We start from the raw sequence: 23,157 nt of genomic DNA on the forward strand, positions 1-23,157 counted from the left end.
TTGTGTGAATATTATGTACCCAAAATTAATCATTCATGAAGAACTGTTACACAGCCCTTGCCATAAAACAACTAGTCTGGACTAATTACAGTGAGTACAGGTATCATGTTGAAGACTATTAATTAAAAAGTTTTCTTAGCCTGGCAGTTTTAATAAAATGTTGGGGTATAACAATAGACTGGCCAAATCTCTAGACTAGTATAATTGCTCTGGGTACCGGAGGTGAATTTCAAACCTACATAGCAAAAATGTTTTTTGGGGGAAAAAAATGGTTGACTCTAGAGTATCCTCTCTAATCTTAAAAAAAACTATTGGAATTGAAAAACACGGAAATGCTGCAGATGATCCTGGATTTGGCAGCTCCTGACAGTTTTCCCATCCAGTCTGTCATGTTTTGGTTTCTCGTGTCTAGCATCCTCCTGCCTTCCGACTCTGATGCATTATGCATATTTTACCTGCGCTGTATCTAAATGTACAGAAACGTTCCTCAAAGAATGAAACGGTTATGCAGGGCTCCTCTTTAATAACCGCATAAAAGGCACAGTCAAAAAAAAAAAAAACAGTTTGAACAAACAAACCTAATCTAAGCGTTTTTAACCGTACCTTCAGATAATTTACTAAAAGCTTTTAAAATACTTGAAAGGGAGGGAAAAAGCATTGAGACTTAGGGCAGTTGGTTAATGAATTTGGCTTTCACTCAATAGCACCTGTTGTGTGGATATGAACTAAAAGGGCCAAAAAGTTATTTTGCACATCTGTCTATGAATATTTGTTTGTGCTCTGTAAGTGTGCTTTCTCAACTCCAGATGTCCTGTAGATATCGCTTCTCCTCACGAAGTCCTGCTACGGTCTTCATAGCATCCAGTTTATCGATTTGAAGTTCATTTCCTATGATCTCCAGTAGTGTGTCATTCACATCCTTTGCCATGTTCTTTGCATCCCTGTAAAATCGTGAGATATTGTCTCATTCCCGTTGAGCAAAATGCGATGGTACACATGGTAAAAAAATAAATAAAAAAAAAGTCAAACCACTTAATGTTTTGTACCCACCCACAGACATAGAGACAGCCTTTGTCTTTGAGGAGAATGCTGGCAACATTTTTAGCATGGAGACGCAAGTTATGCTGGACATATGTTGGAGTGCTAACGGTTCCCGCTGCATCAGGCTCATCTCTGGAGAAGCACACGATCAGATGGCTCAGGGTTCCATTATGCACAAATCTCTCCAACTCCTCTCTAGAAGAAAAGCAGTAATGTGCTTATTTTACAGCGTTTCACTGTTATTTCATCAGTCAGTGGTTGTTTTTGTGGTGGTTAAACTAAACTTGTGCATTTTAACATACAAATGGAACAAATGGCAAATTAGATTCTCTCAGATTTTGCTTTAGTAAAGTAACAACACTTGTGCTCATTAGTGTATTGCATTCGAAAACTAAAATTTTCATCTCCCTCATCCATCTGGCAAGAACATTTATAAAACCTCAAGGCTGCTGTTGTAAATCGCTTCTGTAGCAGCTTTTATTTCAGCCTCTCACAAAACTTTGGGTGCTATTTCAAAAAAAAAAATGAGATGGAAAAGTGAGAAGGTTTCAGACAGGGTCAAGTTCAAGGTTTGAGTCTCTTTTGCAATCAACTGCTCTGCTTTTCTCGAATGTTCACTTGGCAAAAGCCACTCTTTATTGCCTTAAAGGAAATGTTTATGCAAAAATGAATATTCTCATGTTGATCCAAACCTGTATGACTTTATTTTCTATTGCACACAAAAGGAGAAATTTTGTAATTTTGCAATTACAATAAATTGAGACTTCATAAAAGTGTCTTTAGTAAACTTGTGTAGTACCAGATTTTTCATTAAGTCAGACCAATATTATTTGTTTAAATTTCTTATTTGGTGTCCTGCTACAGGTTTGGAACAATCTGAGGGTGAGTAAATAAAGACATAGCAACTATAGCATAACTATTGCAAATAATAGTTGTGATACAACTTCTGAGGCATCTACTATACATTTCCACTGAAGCTACAGGAAGATGACGAATTGAAATGTAAACAGATGGGTGATGTAATGGATGAAGCGAGTGTTTGCACACAACCTCTGAAAATGTTTACATGGATCACAAACACCTGAGTACTTACTTACATGCACTCACAATGAGAAATCACCACTTAACACAGAATTTCCAGTTCCGAATCAAAAGGAAAACTGTTTTGGAAAATTTCTGAAGAAAATCTGAGTAGTGCTGTGCAAAACAGATTTTTCGATTACTTACAGCTACACACCCTCAGAGACTGAAGAGTGAAATAACAGCTGCTAACAGCTTTAGCTTTGCATTTGCATATATATTATATTAACACTGTCAATCTATTTTTGTATAAATCACACGTTTTTCTGAAATTAACCACAATTAATCGCGATTAATCCCACCTAACATTAAAGTTTTTAAATATTCTTTTATATTGTGTTTAATTTTACATTCAATCTTCAAATTAATGTAGAACCAACATAAAGACAGTATATATTTAATGGCATCATTTTTTTATGCCTGAAGGCAAGTATCACATATACCAATACTACTGATGTCTCTAGAAATTTGTTTTCTTTTTTTCTAACATTTAACCATTGGCTATAGCCATTCAACATTGCATTTAAACTTAAAATAACAACTTCTAATTTAAGTGAACTAAAAACAATCTAGACTACTCCGTCAGCAAGTAAGAATTATAAAGAAACTGAATAAAGTTATCAAACGTTCTAAATTAAATATAGATGAATCCTAAAAGCTACAAAAGATATTGATTTCCTCTTTTATCTTTTGTTCTTTGATTAACAGACATCACAGCACCTGGGTCAATTGGTTATACATCCTAGGTGTATGTGATTTTCCTCTTTCAGAATAATCCAATCGAAGTTAAATAAAAAATTGTCCTTGCTCTTCCAAGCCTTTTATTGGGGGTAAGCGGGTGTTTGACATCCACTGTTCAGAAGACGTGAAATAAAGTGCGCACATCTGTAAGGCCCCCTGTGGAGAATCCATGTGTTTTTGTAAGATAAATATCAAGATTTCAAACATAATAAACACTTTTTTTCTTCTGCTGACTGTGGGGACCCGGAAGACGTGAAGTCGGATGTTGTAGCTCGTCAGCGCTGCGTGGTTAGTGACGAGCATGGAGAGAGAACAAAACAAAATGCTGGTGAAACTGAACAAAACGAGGCTTTGTAAAAAAAAATTAAGTCAGAGGATTTCGAAATAAGCCAGGAGGAGACTGGTTTTCCTTTGGTAAAGTAAGGAAACTTTGTTTCCTTTGCTCCTACATTTCCCAGAGGCGCACAACGTATTCGTCTTAGATCTTCAGCCTGCATGTTACATTTAAAATCTGGATATTTATCTTACAAAAACGCGTCGATTCGCTACAGGAGGCCTTTGTTCACCCCCCGTGTGAGACAATTTTTTTTTATGGATGGGCACTTTTTGTTTAACTTTTTTTGGACTGAAGCAATGCAACACCCACTGACTGGCATTGAAACATCTTAAAAGATAAAAGACAATTTTTTCTATAACTCCGACTGGATTCATTTGAAAGAAGAAAATAATATAAACCTAGGATGCATTGAGGGAGATTAATTTGTGGGCTAATTTAAATTTTTTAAACTAACCCTTTAACAATTTTACATCTAAATTATGAAACTCCCTGTCATTAACAATCAGGTCTATTTATAGAACATGCTTCATGGTTTTGAGTACATATGATTGCGTTGTCCATCTGGGAGCCACATCCATCTTAACTAGTGCAGATAAGCTGTTCTTGGCATTCTGGTGACAGATATCGAATGTTTACAAAGAAAACATACTTGAGTGATCCTTTGTCCCCTTTTCAAGAATCTAAGACGCTCGCTTTCCCTCCTCATGTAATCCAAATCCATAAAAACAAAGAGGCTCATTGGTGACAGAAGGCCAAGACAAGTGTTCTTTATTTCAACAACACTGATTGAGGCTGATTTCACCTTTTTAACACTCATAAGTATCGTATTTGATTAGAATTGATAGCAGACGCCTTGTTTTCTTTAGCAGGCTGCCTGATGGCTAGCTGGTTCGTTTTTAGTTTTTTTCGGTGAGCATTGAGTTTTACAATCCAGGTTTTCAGTCTCCTTCTCATCTCAAATGCCACCGGCACTTTCTATTTTCTACTTTGCGTAACCGACAATGAGGGTGTTACACCAAACAACAAGCACATTTTATTGATCGTCTTAATCGATGCAGAGAAGAAAAAAATTCAAATGAAACCACAACGTGACCAACGTGAATAAAAACGTTAATGAATACAATCCTTGTTTCTTCGTGACCACTGAAGGCAGAGTAGATAGATTCAAAGCGTGTCAGGACCTTGACTTTGATCTTGTTGTTAGCTCTTGTGTCAAGTAGAGACAAGTGCTGATACAACGTTGTGTGCCGCCCAGCCATCACAACACACACACTTAATACTCACCAATCCAGGCACCAATGTCATTACTCAGGACCTTGCCTATGAGTTATGACTGTGTGCCTATGGGAGAGCCAGACCCCAATCATCTTATATAATGTCTCGTATCATATGCCCCATACTCTCAGAGGGAGTACTTTAATTTCATTGCTTTCCCAATCATTACTCTCAAGGACAGTGCAACAGGAGCCTCTGGCTGATAGCAGCCAAGAGAAGAGCCTGTGTGAAGCTGGCAGATCGAGTGAAAAATACTCTGAGGTTATGGAGATAACATATGATCAGGATGCAATGGGTGACGGTGGAATAATGGTGTGGTTGAACTGCAAAAATCCATTTTCTTAATCAGACTATTTTTTTTCCAGTGAAAAATATATTTAAACATTCTTAAAACATCATAAATTTACTTGGGAGACAAGATTGCATCAGAAAATAAGGCTTCTTTAGAGATTATCTTAAAACTGAACTTGTTTCATAGCCTAATTGTTGCATTTTGAGCATCTAACAAAATATTCTGAGGTTTATTATATATTAAAACAAGAAAAAAACACTTCAAGATTTATTTTTTGAACACTGCTCGTATAATAAACTCAATTGGTTTTCAAGTACAGTTATATCAATTTAAGGCTGTTTTTTCTGCAAAATAAGACAAACAACAAATTAAGAAAGTGTTTTTTTGCATGTCTGTGATGCACATACCTGAAAAGAAAGTCTTTGTCTTTGTGGCGGCATCCGAAAAAGAGCCACATCTCTCCAAAAGTTGCTTCCCGGTTCACTTCACGTTCTTTCTCTCTGTCAGGTCAAAACAATAATGCAAAATGTAACAATGTCTTCATAAAATAAAAAGTTATAACACACATACTGAATAAGCACTTAAAAAAAATTTTTTTTTTTAAATCAGTCAGTTTTTCATGTTGATATCTATAGAGGTAAATGGCCAATGGCCAAAGTAATGCCAATTAGGGATTTCAAAATGACCTTTACTTCAGAACCAAATCAATATTAAAATAAACATACATAAATAAAGTAATCGCAGCCTTTCTGTAGGTCTGGTAATACTGAGTGCAGACTCAATTCAGTAGCCAACGGCTGTCTGACTGACAGGCGGCTGCTTCTAATGCTTGCATGCATATTTATATGTTTACGCCTCATGGTAATGTGTGCAAATGGTCAAATGCACTTCTTACTTAAAATGTCTCTTGGCGATTTATTAATGTAAATAAGTGAATGTAAACAGTTGGGGGAAAAAATATGGTTTGAGTCAAAATATGATCTCCATGCATCAGGCTGTGTATTAAGCCTAATAGGCCTGCCACAGTCTATTATATTTATAATAACAATAACTTTTTTTTAAAATGGATTTTAAATTAATTTAAAATCGTTCCTTATTACTTACTGAAAATCACTGAAAACCTCAGCAATATTTACTTATATAGACACTACCGTTCAAAAGTTTGGATGTGATATGATTATGTTAGATTTTTTTTTTTAAATCTCTTATGCTCTATATATATATATATATATATATATATATATATATATATATATATATATATATATATATATATATATATATATATATGACAAAATATTTCATGTTTCATTAGTATTGATATAGACTACTAAAATCATAGCAACCCTATCATATATACAAAAATGTTTAATATATTTAATGGCAAAGATATACACCCAAATTTATTTAAATATATTCAAAGTTAAATTAAATGTTATTTATAGACAAGGCAGTCAGGATATTTTGGAAATGAAACGAGGGCAAACAATCTTGAAATTCTTGAATATGAGTCTCTCTGACCTGCTGCATCAACACAAAAACACAAACTCAATCTGTAGAGAGAAGACCTTTATATTTATCTGGACGTGTTCTTTAAGAGCAAGTCCACCAAAAGATCTAGCAGTGTTCCCAGAATTCCCTACACTAAGGTGACATACAGGTACTGGGCACTATCTGTACACTGCACCTGCTAAAGGTTGAGAGACTTCTCCAGAGATAAGAGAGTAGCCGTCGCACAAACACAATCAAAACTTCTTTAGGCCCTTGCATCTTTACTCCAACATGATAGAGGAAGAGATCTGTTAGAGATGCATCATACAGGCCAGAAACAAACTCCACTGCGTCTACTCCTTTACTCATCTCGGCCAACCTAAATGAAGCATTCAGAAATAGAACACGGTCTGGAACTTTGAGAAGCATTAATAGAAGTGGAATGTAGAAACACCCGAAGGACTTTGAGGGTGAGATGCCCTCCATCATGCTGATAACTCTCAAAACATTGCAGTGAGCCGAGTTTCCAACATTAAGCTCTCCCCATCTGCTGAACGTACAGTTTAATTGCGATTTGAATACCAATGAGCCACAGTGTGGACGAGATGACCACAGGAAAACAAAACAGAGCTTCTCTTCAAACATCTACAATCTGTTCTTTTTCATTTCAGGTCCTTGCTTCAGTGACCCATCGCATGCAGTGAACAACTGGCGAGCAAAGCAAAATGCTCACTTCTGAGTCATTCTGTCAGACAGTTGTTATTGTGATGCCTTTATATTTAATTTAGTGGCATGTTGAGCAACAGTCAGGCAAAAGAATGCTAATGGGTTGTTTACTGACTGATGTTAGTAAAATAGATCATGCATCTTTTTATACACCAGGTATGAGATTACTTTGTGTGTGACATCAGTTAAAAACACCCCCAGGCTTTTTCTATTTACTATGTAGGCAATAAGCATGCAAGTACTTCTACTTAAATTCAGAAAGACCTAAATAAAACCTACAATTGACCATTCACATGAAGTTTGATCGAGTGTCAATTTGACCAATAATAACACCAAATCTGCCATTTTTGTCCAACCAATAGACCAGACAGGACAGTAGATTAACGTTGGTGGGCTTGAACTTGAAAAATGGTGCATATTGACCGCCTATCCGCAGTTGAAACATGATACCTTATTAACAGCAGATTCATGTTTATGGCACGCTATAACTTCACTGCTGCTTTAACTAAGGTGTTACAGTGATCTGTCATGACACATTAAACAGCCACAAAATGGTATTTATTGTTTGAATTTCTAATAAGGACAAAAAAAAGATTGTTTCATACCTAAAGTAACCTGCTCTGTATTGTCTGTTGGCATGTTGTCAGTTTTCTCTTTGCTCTGTGATGTATTTTTGGATGTATCGTGTGGAATGAGAGTGCCATGGCTTGTCGGACGTAGCAACAGTAACAAAGGGGGGGCGAGTTATTGCGTAGGGTCAATTGTGTCTTAACCTAAAATGGAAAACTGCCACTTTATACCTCACAACTGAGACAATTTTTCAGAATAATGTCTTTAAACATATCAGTGTGACGGTTTCTCAAAATTGTGACTTTATATCCCAAAATTACAACTTTAAAAACACAAATCTATACATAAGTTGCAACTATTCTTCAAAATCATTCTTCAAAATCAAAAAGACTTTATACCCCACAATTGCCACTATTTCTCAAAATCGTGACCTATAATTACAAGTACATATTGTCAAAACTGGCACAATATACCGCACATTTGTGATTATTTCTTAGAACTGCTCTTTTATTTACTTTTATGGCAAAAACTTAGACATGGAATCAGCTATAAAAGCTGACAAAAATGTATACATAAATATAAAATAAAATAAATATAAACCTAATTTAACAAAAAAAATAGTCCAGCCATTCCACATACACATTCTAGAGTAAATAAACTACCAAAAAAAGCAAATGGCTCTTTTAAACGATCCCTCTATTCCTACAGTTGCCAAATTGCGCATTAATGATGTTCGACTCCTCCCCCTTATACAGCCTTTGAAATAAACACTCTACTTTCTGGATTTCCTAAAACACTTTCTCAGTGTTACACAAACAATTACAGCCACTGATTAAATGGTAAATGAAACCATGAATGCATGGGAAATGTTTTGTTTTTATTTTTTTTATTGAGAGTAATAACTTTATGCATTGCCTTGATGAGGAATTTAAATAACACACATAACCAAACACAGCTTGTCACATCCATTTCCCTGCTGTCCCTCTCTGCAGGAAATTATATTTTGTGAGACAGGTTAAGATTTTGGATGCTTCTTTTGGTCACGCCCATCTGCTCAGAGCTTGGCTCAACTGAGTTTGGCATTTGAACAAACAGAGGGTCCACAGCAGAGCCATTAGCATCTGGGAGTTCAATATCCAATCTGGAAATGGGCTTCAATAAACTAGCTTTAGTAGGGCTTTATGCTGCCCCAGAGGGGCCGGTACCAATATGAAAAACCTGGATTCCATTTTGTAACACCATGCAGACCAGATCCCATTCTGAATACAAATCAACTGTACTGCGACAGTGAGGATGACATATCTGCATCCCTAAAAAAAATTACAGCCTGCCGTTGGGTAGAATAGAAACTAACGCAATAGCTGATACCTTTTCATATGAAGAATGAAAGCAAGTCAGTGGCCTACTCTGAACATTCACCTTTATAAATCACCATACGGTGTAATCCTCCTCACTTACCTCTGAGAATATGCACAGCATTGTGAAAGCAAGGGACATACGGTGACCTCAAAGCTTATTGTAATAATAAATTTTTCTGACTGGCGAACAGTATGAAAAGTGTGAACAAACAAGCGGATGTGAACAAGCATTTCGTTGCCTTTATAACATTTAACCACAGTTTTACTTTTTCTGCAGAAGGACCCTGCTATGTTGTCGTGTCCACTGGCGACAGAATGTAGGGGTGGGCGATATACCAGTAGAAAATGTATCAATCGGTAGAGATTTTTGACAATCGTGAAACCGGTTTTTAACTCAGAGTAATCTTCAAATAGTGACTCACGCATTCGTAACATCACGACTAGACTACTGTAATTCACTTTACTTCTATCTCAGGTCTATCTCAGTCTTCTCTCTCTCGCCTACAGCTAGCGCAAAACGCAGCAGCTAGACTCCTCACTGGGACACGCAAGTATGAGTCGATCACCCCTATCTTATTCAAACTCCATTGGCTACCTGTTAAATTCAGAATTGATTTTAAAATTTTACTTTTTGTGTACAAAGCTCTTAACAATTTGGCCCCTCAGTACCTGACTGATCTGCTCTGTCCGTACACTCCTTCTCGTACTTTGAGATCCAGCGATCACTGTCTTCTCATCGTGCCTAGATCCAGGCTTAAAAAACGAGGCGACTGTGCTTTTGCGACTGCAGGCCCAAAACTTTGGAACAATCTGCCTCTCTATATCAGACTGGCTCCTTCAGTTTCCATCTTCAAATCTTCTTTAAAGACTTTTTTGTTTTCTCTTGCTTTTGATGCTCATTGATTCTGATACGATTACTGCTTATTTTTTCTTTTTGCTTTATTTTTTCAGTTGTTTCTTTTGTCCTGTACTGCTCTGCATTTTATTCTCTGCTATGTACAGCACTTTGGTCAGCCTTGGTTGTTTTTAAATGTGCTTTATAAATAAATATTGTTGTTGTTGTTGTTGTTGTCTCTTATCACGGTCACACGTGACCTTGCTGTAGAGCTGCAACTAACGATTATTTTTCTATCTAACGATTAGTCGACTACTCTAAGGATTATTTTTATTGCAATAAATAATGAATCGAATGTTCTTTTTTTGATTAGCTAATGAATCCTTTGGATAACTTTACAAAAAAATATAAGGACAACTTCTAATATAATATTTCAACCTTTATTAATTTTCAACCAATGTGGTTGAAGTTTTTACAGTATACAAAAATAAAGAGGCAAAGAAAATTATTTTACTATGGTAAATATGAGTTTATGATAGCACTTATAATTAAACCACAGTAGCCACAAATTTACAGTTGTCTGAGACGTTACAAAATGTTCTTTAGCATCACAAACCATAAAATGTAGTCAGGGTTCTGCTATGGTTTAGCATGGTTTCCAGAGATCTGGAGCTGATTCTGGGTAGCTCGGTGGTCTGTGACTGTTGTCTTGTGGCGAGCTGTCTTTTAAGGGGCCGTTCACATATCGCGTCTTTTGCGCGCTCAAATTCGTTATTTCCAATGTAGGCACGCGGTATATGCGCTCATAATGGAAGCGACGTGGTCGCGACGCGCACGTGAAACCAGGTGCATCCGCATCGAGTTAAAAACATCTCAACTTTTCAGAATGCCGCAAGCGCACCGCAGGTCATGTGACAAGAACTAACCAATCAGTTTCATCCTTTCCCGTAACAACGGTGAAAGCTCAGCTAAGATGAAGGAACTGCTGATCATAGCTGTATATGGATTGCCATTTTGAAATAAATTTAGTAGCAGAGCTACTGCAAGTGATTTTTAGTGCTGCAAATCCATTTATCCTTTGCTGAAATTTCCGCGTCTTCATGGAGAGAGCATGTCATGGTTGCTTAGCAACGGCAGACACCCCAGGGGCGCAACTGCCCGAGCGCTTTGGAGAGAAAGAGAAAGCGGCGCGACTAGCGTTTTCCACGCGTTTTTAGGCGCGATATGTAAACGGCCCCTAACGCGTGTTCGAAACCCGCGCAAACACAGACTTACTTTATTTTTTATTTTATCCTTACTTCAGGCGCTACGGGTGATCATACCAATAACTTGTAATCTTTACAAGAATATCAGAATCATGCAATGAGCAAATCTGCGTTTATTAGACACTTAATAATATCACATCAGTTTGTACTTTTAGAATCGCCGAATCTGCTGCGGTCCTTCCATTACATCTGCAGCAGAGACCTGAACCAGGAAGTTGGTCACCAGATCACACGGTAACAAGTTAAACCGTAACACCGGAGAGCGCCAGGATGTTTTCCTCTGAGGTGCTCGTGCATCGCAGTTGTGCTGCCGTGGTACACCATATCGGTTTTTCAAAGGGAACAAATGGCCATTTTATTTGGCCTCTGTTTGAAGTATTCCCATACTTTTGATAACAGTGGTCTCTGTTTTTATGATAGAATGCAACTTTCTCCATTCCCAGTATGCCATTAAGCGAGATGTAAACAGTGTGCCGCGTCGACGCATTTCACGCACGTCGACGTATTTTTGTAGTCGACGTAATCGATGACGTCGACGCTTCATTGCAGCACTACCTTGCTGTGCTACGTTGTCACGAAAACAGATTGTTTTTAAGCATTGTGGTCTAAAAACAAGTGATTTTAAGCTATTGAAAGGCAATCAGAAGTGGAAAATAACTCATTTCGCTTTATGACCATGGTGTCTCAGAGACCGTGCTCATAGAGAGCGGGAGTATTGAACGGAGTTATTTTTCTCCGCTTTATAGGCCTTGAGCTGTTAAATACACACATTTGTATTGTAAACTTGTCAAAATGCCCAACAAGTATGTTTGCAAGTAAACACAGTAATTTAGGTTGTAAGTGAAAGCAAACAGTTGAAAAAGAAAGCACATTTGTAACCAGGCAGCTCTTAAAGTGACAGCAGTCTAATATTACTTCTTTCTGTCATTCATGTTAATCAAACAACAAAACAGAGAAAATCTCTCACAGCTCTTGACTAAATCACCTCTGTAACTTTAATAATACAAAATATATTTTTAATTTATAAAGTGAAGAATATGCAATTTTTTTATACATTTGATTACTTTATACATTGTATGTAGCATTTATTATTAATTTGTTCTACTGTAGTTTTTTGTCCTATTGATTGTAATTAGGTTCTAATTTAATCGCTGGCTGTTTACCTGTCTTCAGTGAGCTTGAGTTTTTTTGCTTGTTTGTTTGTTTTTTAATTTAGGCCAGTATTAGTATTTTGTGATATTGACACTGGTAACAAGAATTATGACATTTCTATGGTATCAAAAATGTTGATATCATAAAGACCTTATTTCAAGCCAAAATAACTATTGTGAAATATATTATTACCATAAAATACCATAACTCATATCGTTATACAAGATTTTGGTCATATCGCCCACCTCTAGTGTTAAGCAATGCGTGTCACTCTACAAAGTTACAAAATGTTTAACTTTATGCAAATGAGCTAAGAATTTCGTAAAGCGAACAACCAACAGGAGTGAATTTGTTTTCTTTCATTGTAGCCCACATGTCACTCTCTCAGATGCAACTAAACAGGACAGAGCTCTGGAGCCATTTCACTATTTTATATAATTTAACTATATAAGTCTGCATTCTTAGTAAGTTAGATTCATACATGGATAGTTTGTGTTAATTATATGATGCAGTGAGCAGTTTAACAATGCCAAAGTTCATATTACAGTTTCATCTGCATAATGTTGACTATTAGGGACAATAAAATTGATTATTTGTCAAATAAATATTACATTTTAGTAATTTTTGCAGTACAGGTGAGTTTAATTTGTTGATTGATCATTAAATCAAATTAAAGATTAAATGCACTGAGAACGCTGCAGTTTATATAGCAATCCAGCAGAATGCTACTTTTAATTTTACTTTTGAAGGCAGTAATATAGTTTTGTTCAGTTAATTCTGTAGAAGCATCAAGTCCTTTCCGCCTAAAGCTCACTGGCAGCCTGCAAACAGATGAATTGGCTTGTGAGATTCTTACCAAGTCCCTTACTTTCTCCACAGAACAATACATTTCCGGCTGTCTGCCTGCTGCCATTGATTTACAGAGGAGGAAATCGAAGTGTCCCATGCTGTTTGCTCCTAAAGAGGAAACACTGAGCTTTGTGACACAAACAATGTCCTGCTGACAGAATGGTGATCGTTATCTTTAATTGAAGGCTGGCATCAAGGTAGCTGTATTTAAGAGAATCTCAAGTTAAGAACCGCATGGAAACAAAGTTCAACAGCACACATTGGCAGTAATCCTGCACATCCATGACTAATCGGTCTCAATTGTGGACGATTGTGTCCAAGAAAAGGCTTTTGTACTTGAGATGGGAAATGTGTAAATTGCTGTCATATTGTCTACAAATGAGCAGGCAACTTCTGTTATAATTGTGGAACTTTTCTTATTGTTAAAGGACTGTTCAGCAAAACTGATTTTGGTTTGAGATACAGAATATGAGCCCTAAACTGGAGGGGAAATTCTTCCCCAATACGTTAATTAATTAAATGTTAATTGAAAAGTAGAACATTATACGAAAACATAAAATATGGTTATTAAAAAATACTTAGAAAATACTATTACAATTGATAATAGGAATATTAATATAAATAGATATATATTTGCAAATCCATATAAATAGTGCATAAAAACATTAAAAGAAACCAATTTGTTATTGATCCATGGCCTGGAGTTAAACCAAACATGCTGTGCTGCATGAATGCCTCAACCTTGACTGTTTGGAAGGTAAAGTGGTGTTTGAGGACAACTTTTGCCATTCATCATTAATGTCTCGTCCCACTCTCACCGTCCCCCAGACATGTCTGAAACATTCATCAACCGCGTTCATCTTGGACACTAGCCCCTGTGAGTACCTGTGGCCCTTGTGTCACTTACAAACTATTTGTGTACACACACAGCAGCCATCACATCACCCGCCAGGGCAGACGGCTTCATTCATATGTAGTTCTGTCGTGTCACTCTTCATAGGCCATAGAGTCTAAACCACACGCTGAGATGACAGGCCTCGACAAGACACATTTACAACCAGATCCTGAATTTATGCCCTTCTTCATTTTAACACCAGGGTCTTCAGAAACACTACTAGGCTTCACAGATAATATGGCAGGGAGCAGGTCAATAGCACATTTACACTTTCTCTTCTTCCTTCGACCTCTTCAGATTTATCCTCATCACCCTAGAGGTGCTTTTATGCTGCTTTTACACATGTGAATCAATAAACATGATTTATATTCATTATTATTGTTTTTTTTTTTAAGATACATGATAAATTGTATTCCTGTAGCTCAAGTGGTAGAGCACTGCGTTAACAAGCGTTGGGGGTTCGTATCCCGGGGAACACATGATATGAGAAAATTGTTAGCCTGAATGCAATGTATGTCGCTTTGGATAAAAGAGTCTGCTAAATGCATACATTTAAATATAAAGGGTTGTTTAGACTTATTGCTCTATGGAGTGTGGAGTCATTCTGCAAATAACAACTATGACTTTGGACTGACAGCAAAATGGCAAACATACTGTTAAAATACAGTCATATTAAAAAAATGTAAATATTAATATCTTTTCTATATTAATATATCTTAAAATGCCATTTGAATTTTCAGCATCATTACTCAGGCCTTCAGTGCCACGTGATCCTTCATAAATCACTCCAATATGATGATTTTCTGCTCAAGAATCATTTCTTATTATCATCAATATTGAAAACTGTTGTGCTGCTTAATAATTATGTGGAAACCATGATATTTTCACAGGATTCTTTGATGAATAGAAAGTTTCAATTTTTTTGTAATAATATAAATCTTAAATGCCACTTCTGTTTGAATTTATACATCATTAAATAAAAGTATGAATATATAAAGGTTATTATATGGTCACAAATTTAACAAATCTACAGATATAATCATTTTAAATTTGTATAAATATCAGCTGATTTTATATGTGTATATATAACTTTTTGGCCTATTTTTGCCATATTTGATTATTAACTGGCATCTAGTGCATTATATATTATGGCTGAGATACAACTACTTGAAAATCTGGAATCTGAGGGTGCAAAAAATATATAAATATTGATCATATAATATCGTCTTTAAAATTGTCAAAATGAAGCTCTTAGCAACGAATATAACTAATCAAAAATTAAGTTTTGATTATATTTAGAGTAGGAAATTTACAAAATATCTTCATGGAACATGATCTTTCTTAATATCCTAATGATTTTTGCCATTAAAAAACCCTATAATTTTGACCAATGCAATGTATTGTTGGCTATTGCTACAATCATACATGTGCTACTTATGACTCATCTTGTGATCCAGGGTCACATACGGTATTATAACAAAATATTATACAGTATCAACATTATCTGTAAAGAAAGGGTGAAATAAATCTGCTGAATGTACCTTTGTTGAAGAAATCCAATGAAGGGGGCCACACCTGTCCCAGGACCCACCATCACTACAGGAACAGACGGGTCGGCTGGTAAGTGGAAGGTGCTGCTGGGACGGGGCCTGACATGTACCTGGAGATGACATTTAGATCCATTCAGCTTTAAGTAGTGATAATATTCTTAAATTGTGGAATCCCACACACAACATCTGTTAACTAGAACAAACCCAGTTCCATACATTTTGTAGATAGCATCTAAAGCTTTTATGTTGTTGTGGTTGTTGTTCTATTCTGCTGCAAGGATTAGTCCACTTTCTTCAGAGAGTATTGCTGTCCAGCTTTTACCTCAATCAAACAACCCAATTCAGCCCAAATCCTCCCAGGGTCTGTGAAAAGCTAATTCGAAGGTGAACTGGCTCGCTAATATGTAATGCTACGTTGCTAACCTTCGGCAGGGCTGATGTGCCTGGGCGCTCTGAAGCCAGTACCGTCCCAAGGCGCCGCAAGATTGAGGAGACGTGACCAGCCAGCCAGCCCGTGCACAACCCAGTCCTCGCCGGATGCTCGGGACGTGCAGGGAACTCCACAACATTGAACACCAAATGAACTTTCCCAGGGAGCTGAAGGCTGGAGCTGAGGAACAAGACAAAAATAAGAGACTAAGTGCTAACAATCCAGAACCAACCCTGAACATGAGCAAGCCTGTGGACCTCATTATCTCTCTCTTAATGGCCTGCCTCTATCGCGCCTTGGGGACCCCCGCTGACCGGACTTTAATATTTCAGAGCCCTAATGTTTCTGTGTATTCTACTAGCATCAGCGTACTAAACATAAGACATTAGTGTAGATGCCAGACCACTTACAAGCCAAAAGAGACAGGCAGAGAACAAATGAAAGTGTGTCAGGCAGTTCTGAACGGACATCCTTTGCATCCAGTGTTTGACTTTGATCACAACAAATGGAGTATCATCAAGCAAGAGAAAGTGGTGCATCAAATTCATGTCTGTCTATAATAAACCTCACAACATCAAATGAGGATAAGACAGAAAATAAACACCTGGATATGTCTCTGCTTTAATTTTTGAGTCCAAATATAAAGCACAGGTGTTTAAACCTGTTTAAATATGTCTCTTACCTGGCAGATGAATAGGCTCTGGGCTGAAGCTTTGGCAAATGTTCTGTAATGAGGCAGAGGAGAGATCAGAGATGAAGATGGCATTGTGTTCTTGAGGCTATTCGACCATGTCTTGAGTTCCTCTTTTAGGGCATCACCCCTCTGGATGATACCCAAGCCTCTTGAGTTGGTGAGGGCCAGTTTCTCAGAATAGCTCAGTTCACAACACAATGTTTCATTGCCACTTACTTTTTAGGACATCCTTGATGTTTAAAGCAAGTACAGTATATGAAATCATGAAAGGTTCAGCAGATTTTATGTTTTAAGAAGTTTAAGGGCCAGAAATATTGGCTAGGCCAATTCATTTATCCATAATTGATCATTTAGAATTTAGAATTTTTTCGTTTGGGGTCAGTAAGATTGAAAGAAAATGATTATAGTTTTGCTCAGCAAGGATGCACAAAATTGATCAAAAGTTAGAGTAAAGATATTTATGTTACAAAAAAAAATTGTATTTCAAATAAACACTGTTCTTTTGACCTTTATAATTATAGAATTCTGAAAAAATTATGGTTTCTACAAAGATATTAAGCAAAGCAACTGTTTTCTGATTTACTGATTTACCATCCAACAACATTTTCTTCAACATGCAGAAAAAGCAGCACGCATGTGAAATAATGCAGGCTTAATTCATTTTGGTGTAAATGCAAATGATAATATTTGACAGAAAATGTACTGAATTACACACTTGCTGAAGACTCTGGAAGCACACTGCCGTCAAAACTCACACAGACTCTGCATTAGAGTTAGCTGTGCCTTACAGTCTCCAACATGCTCTTTGTTATTGACACATTAATAAAGAGTTTCCTTATGCTTGTGTAAGGACCGAGAGGGCATTTAATGCAAAAATCATTTCTCAGAAGACAAAGAAGCTTCTAGCACCTTTCCTTTCATTTCCATTTTCTACTTTTGTAGTGATACTACTGTAGCTGAAAGAAGAACATACTATAATCACTTAGAAAAATATTAAAACATTCAAAACTTTGTTGTTATTCCAAACAAAGGCTTGTATAAATGAAATTTTGATTTGGTTTTCACCCAATCATTTTTATTTCAGTGCAACATGATTTTATGACTTCCGGTGAAATTTAAGATGTTGTTTACACTTAACATAACGTTTCTTGTTAAAAACACAGAGGTTGTTATTTCTCAGCTCAAATAAATTGTTTAAAATTCCCCTTCATCAGTCGGCAAATGAAATATCATTTTCTCCAATTCGCTGATATGATGAATCAATTTGAAATGTTCATTTCAAGCTCACCATATGGGAATGCTGAAGGTCCTCAATATTAACAATTAATTACTATCAAACATTCCATATAGCGAGCAGCTGTTGCAATCAAAGCCTCTCATGACTGCAAACAAATATATCAAAAAGGCACATGGTGCTTTGGTGGAAAAAACACTGCTCTTTAATGTCGGGGAAGTCTAAAAGTCAGGAGAAAAAACTGTTTGACTGATGACAATGATTTTACTGCCAGAACACACCAGTGCAGAGTGATTTTAGGACTAAAATGAATGTCCTGTCAAACACTGCTGAACCAGCATTTCTGTCAATTTGTGCCATGGAGAATCATTGTGTTAATCCTTAATTTGCCAAAATCACAGTAATATTCACACAGATTAAAACTTCACATGTACACGCATCTAATGCAACAATCCACTGGGAGGGTCACTGCATTATGACTACCTTGCAGTTTTCTAAAGCATGGCATGCATTAATAATTTCAGCAATACCAGCTGCACCTCAAATCCAGGTGACGGCATATTTATCACCTTGATGGAGAATTTTATTGCACAGCAGAGGCTTACTGTAGGACAAGAAATCTCTGAAACAACATATCCACTTATCGCTTGAAGGATTAAATAATCTTAAAGGTTTATTATTTCAAAATATCAACTTTACATTGTAAAGGTTAATCACATTGCACAGTGCTTTCTTGTACAATGTGCAAAACTAATACTACCACTGAAAAGTTTGGGTCACAATTATTTTTTCTTTTATTCAGAAAAAATGCATTAAATTTGGTTGCAAAATATTTTAGTTTGCTGTTCTTTTGAGGAGTCAAACCCATTCTCAGCGCTGATTATAGTAAGAAATGTCTCAGAATGATTTCTGAAGTTCTCAGAATGATTTCTGAAGGATCGCGTGACACTAAAGACTGGAGTTGAATGAGTGAGCATAAGAGACTTCTTTCAAAAACATTTTAAAAAAAAATTTAGAGTACATAATGTGGGGTTCACATTTTTTATGTGCCTATTTAATATGATTTAAGAAAGAATTTGTGTTTTTGTGCGTGCAAGATCAGTAAAGAGCGCACAATCCTGTTTCTATACAGCTGTACATATATGTTCTCAATATAGAGTGTCATGCACTCAAATTTTTCCCCCTTAAAAAGAGACGGATGGCATTTAATACAATTAATTATGAAATATAATAATGATTAAGTATCTTAATCGACTGACAGCCTTAATTTTTAGTTTATATTTGCAGAATTCATCATCATTCTCCTCGTGTCCCCTGACATGCTTTGGTGAGTCTCAAATTTAATGCTAAGTTTAAAATGTATTTTTTCAGAGGCTCTATATGCAGTTGCCTTTAAAAGGAGAAAAAGCAAAGCTGGGGCTTGTTTCTGATGTTGTTTTACTGCCATCTGGTGGTACAAGCACTGCAAAAGCTTCCAAACATCAGCCACATTCACCATGCAAATTGCATATGCTGTTATGAAATTCAAAAATAGCCACATTCCAGTAAATTCCAAGCAGATCGTGTGTTTACTGACCGAACAGAAGGCTGAGTGGAGGTAGGCAGGATGGGAAGGCCCGAAGCAGATCCAGCAAACATACGTTGGCATCCCTGACAAAGCTGTTGTAGTCTGCTGAGCCTTCTTTGCTACACAGCTCCAGAAGCCTTCTTTTCTCTGAACCGTTCTGAGTGAAGTCCACCAATGCTCGCACAAACGCCTGAAAGCACAAGAGAATCTTCAGACTACAGCCTTGCATGTGAAAGCTAAATAAATCATCCCCACCGGTTCATCAAAAGCACTGTTGCATATGAAGTAAGCGCTAATGCTAAATCAAAGGTTCAGAACTTCAACAGCAGCGATCACATTAGGGTTAATAACACAAAATTACTTTTTTTGGAGCACTCCTTATCCCCAAACACCAGGTGAGAATAAACTGCAAAGAGCCGTTCTGTGGGATGTGAAGAGGAACTTTTGCTGCTGTGCAAAAAAAAAAAGGGCTGTGTATTTATTCAGCATTTCTGTTTGTTCAATCTAGTTCTCGGAGTTGTGAGCGGAATGCATTATATTATCTGTTTTCTGCCACAGTTCGAGGAGAATGTTCCTGGTGTCACTGATTATGTCAACAACGGCTGCAATACCTTTCTTACTGCTGTTTTTAAGCAAGTTGACCTGAACAGCACAATTCTTCCACGTTTGCAGATCCAGTCTGAGCAGCAGCTCCTCAACTTCACTGGCTCTGTTTGGACAGAGAATATCAAAGGCGTCTCCAGGCTGATAAACAAGGTTCTGCTCCTGGAGAGACGACATTCATTATAACTCCTACACGACGAACACAACATAGATTTTTTTGTTGTTGTTGGAAGAATACATAAGCATGTCTATTTGACTGATGCCAAACCAAATTCTAAAGTAAACTTTTGGGTATTATATATACCCAAATAAACTTTTGGGTATTATTAGAATTTAGTTTTGGATCAGTCAAGTAGGCATGTTTATGTATTCCTCCTAACAAATTTAATTATTTGTGCTCATTTCTCCCTTTTTTTACATTTAGATTACCTTTAATTTGGCGTTTAGATTAACTATGAATCTTTTTAAAAAACACTAATAATTTAATAATCATGTTAGCAGAATGAATATCCATTTTTTCATACCTGACATTTTAATATTGTGATGCGTACATTCACTTGTAGCTTTTATATTTATATTATGTAGAGTTTTATATATTTTATTTCGATTATATTTTATGGAATTTTAATATCAGCCATTCATTTATGATGATTCATTTTAAATAAAAAAATACCTAATTTATTATTCAAATAAATATTGGTTTATTTGTAACAACCAGAATTTTAATACTGCTGCATCAGCACTTAAATAAAATTGAATAAATATGGACTCACCGAAATATCAAGCTCCAGTAAGATGGCAGTTTTCACAGCATCATCTTGAGTTAACTGAACTGCTTTTGAAATGGACACCTCATGATAACCGTCTTTATCAGATGGGACTTTCTCCTATTAAAGTAGTATGATAATTAGCTAAATTATAGACATAATAGAAACAATTAATGGAATTATATTTTATCCCACATTATCTATACAACTGGTTCTCAACCTTAAACACTGAAACATTTAATGAATAGACCTTATTCATGAAAATAATAAATATTCCTAAATCCATGTATACAATGCAATGAATTTACGCAAAAGTTTTTAAACAGAAATTCTGTCCGGCTTGTGTTTTGTGAATTGATCTCTGTATTTTCCAAAAAGAGCATACCCCTTCAGTTGACACCTGCTCCAAACGGACCTCCAGATATGAAGCAGGAAGTGCAGGAACATTAAGAGCGGACTGTGACAACGGTGGCACCGACTGCTTCAGAGATGCAACCAACACTGCAGAAACAGTCTCTACATCTCTGCTGTCAGATTCAATCCCTTTTCCTTTTTGTGAGTCTGCTTCACTCAGCTTTAAAAGATGAAGATCAACTTCTAGATCCGACTTATTTTTTTCCTGGCCAGATGCAGTTTTATGAAAACTGTCCTGTGTACTGTCACTAAGGACAGCGTCCTGTTGATCTGAAGTAGCCATGCTAGGGAACGTTTTTTTCAGAGCGTCCCAGAGGCCCTCAATCCAAGGATCCACCACTATTTCCAGTCTGGAAAGAAAAGAGTCTGAAAGTTTGACATGGCAAGATCTCAGAGAACCTGCTTTTTATTGTTACTTAACATTCATGCTTACCCAGTGCCGTCATCTGCATGCCCAGTGGCATAGAAATGTTTAGCACCAAGCTGTTGCAGACGGCTGTCAATGGTCTTGCCCCCGTTGCAGAAATTTGCATAGTTTGTGTCTCCCAAAGCTGCATAGATAACAGCATGAAAAAGTGCTCATGGGCGGAGCTCACGCTAACGCTAACATAACAGACAGATCATCTTACCTAACAGTGCATAACGCAGATGGGAGAAGTGGTCGTGTGGAAGAGATTTGTTTTTGATCTTTCTCACAAACTTCTGAGCTGTGTCCGGAGGGTCCCCATCACCGGTCGTGGAAACCACAAAAACAACTGGCCGGATTTCATCTAAGTTGTACTGGGAAAACATGGGAGAGTTGCATTAGTCAGTTCTGATATATGACTATCAAAGATCTGATATCCATGAAAAGTAATAGCCAAGAAACATACATTGTGCTGGTTGCTCAGACAGCTGATGTCCGCCGTAAACCCATGTTCGGCTGCTTGTTGGCAGATCTCTTCAGCTAGAGACTGAGCCTGACCGCGCTGAGATCCATACAATATCAAGAAGCGAGAAGCAGCTTCACACGGCATACTATAAAAGCTGGACAAAGGGGGTTCAAATGTGGAAAATCATTTCTGCATGTAGTTAAAAGCAATTAAAATATTTTTTTTACATTAGAATTAAATATTTGTTATAGATATTATAATTAAATGTATTATACATCATTATGTACTATGAAATATTTACAAACACAATTTAATAATAAACAATTAATTAAAAGTTACATAAAATCATAAATTCATCAGATAGTTCAAAGCAAGTTTCCAACATGATTGATGTGGTATTTAATTACGTAAGCGTTTATATTTAATTTACATATCTCTTTAATTTAATTTTAAAGTTAATGGTACTTATTCAGAAATGAGATTGTTAACCATGTATTTACATGGCTTGTGATTCTGCTGATTTTGCGACATTGCTATCCTGATCATATTCGTAATAGGCATAATACATTTATATTACAAATATCTGCAAACATAATACGTTTTCAGTGATACTTATATTTTGTTTACATGTTTGTGGGGCAAAAAGCATCATCTTCTATGTATAAACTGGAATTGAACAGCTGTAGGCATGTGATTATTTACATCAGACCTTTAAAAGAAATCAAAACAGGCTGCACTCTCATTTATAGTTGACAATTTTGTGTTAAATACACAAGGCATTCTTTTTAGACCATCCGAAGTATAAAATAGTTTTTGGTCACAAATTTAACTTATGAGCGGTGAGATTAAATTGGTTAAATTGATAAAAGGTACCTTGATTTTGTGAATGTAAACTCCAACCGCGTCTTAGGCCGAGTAACATACTGACTATGAGCTGGAGGAACAGGATCCCGCGGACTCGCACATGGTCTTGCAGAAATAAGCGATTTGTAAATTAAAAGATATACTAATCAAGAACAAATCTTAATATGTTTAGTCAATCTGAATGGAATATAAATCTGTGTCTGTACTCGCGTTATGTGTTGGAGTTATCGCGAGAGTGGAATAAACCATTTTTAT

General features: G+C 36.5%; 1 protein-coding gene across 1 annotated transcript; it reads right to left on the bottom strand.

Annotated features, from left to right (window-relative positions):
* Positions 1 to 428: 428 nt before the first annotated feature.
* mtrr (5-methyltetrahydrofolate-homocysteine methyltransferase reductase) lies at positions 429 to 23,039 on the bottom strand. The gene is made up of 15 exons (XM_059524538.1): positions 22,912 to 23,039; positions 22,039 to 22,192; positions 21,796 to 21,946; positions 21,600 to 21,717; positions 21,138 to 21,516; positions 20,759 to 20,872; positions 19,994 to 20,147; positions 19,744 to 19,832; positions 19,392 to 19,572; positions 16,570 to 16,612; positions 15,881 to 16,067; positions 15,449 to 15,567; positions 5,174 to 5,266; positions 1,051 to 1,236; positions 429 to 941 (listed from the first exon to the last, which is right to left on the bottom strand). Exons 2-15 carry the CDS (start codon positions 22,180 to 22,182, stop codon positions 797 to 799), a joined length of 2,103 nt encoding a protein of 700 aa, XP_059380521.1. The 5' UTR covers positions 22,183 to 22,192; positions 22,912 to 23,039; the 3' UTR covers positions 429 to 796.
* Positions 23,040 to 23,157: the final 118 nt, after the last annotated feature.

The sequence above is a fragment of the Carassius carassius genome, chromosome 35 (assembly GCF_963082965.1).
Source record: "Carassius carassius chromosome 35, fCarCar2.1, whole genome shotgun sequence".
In the NCBI taxonomy this organism is placed as follows: Eukaryota; Metazoa; Chordata; class Actinopteri; order Cypriniformes; family Cyprinidae; genus Carassius; species Carassius carassius.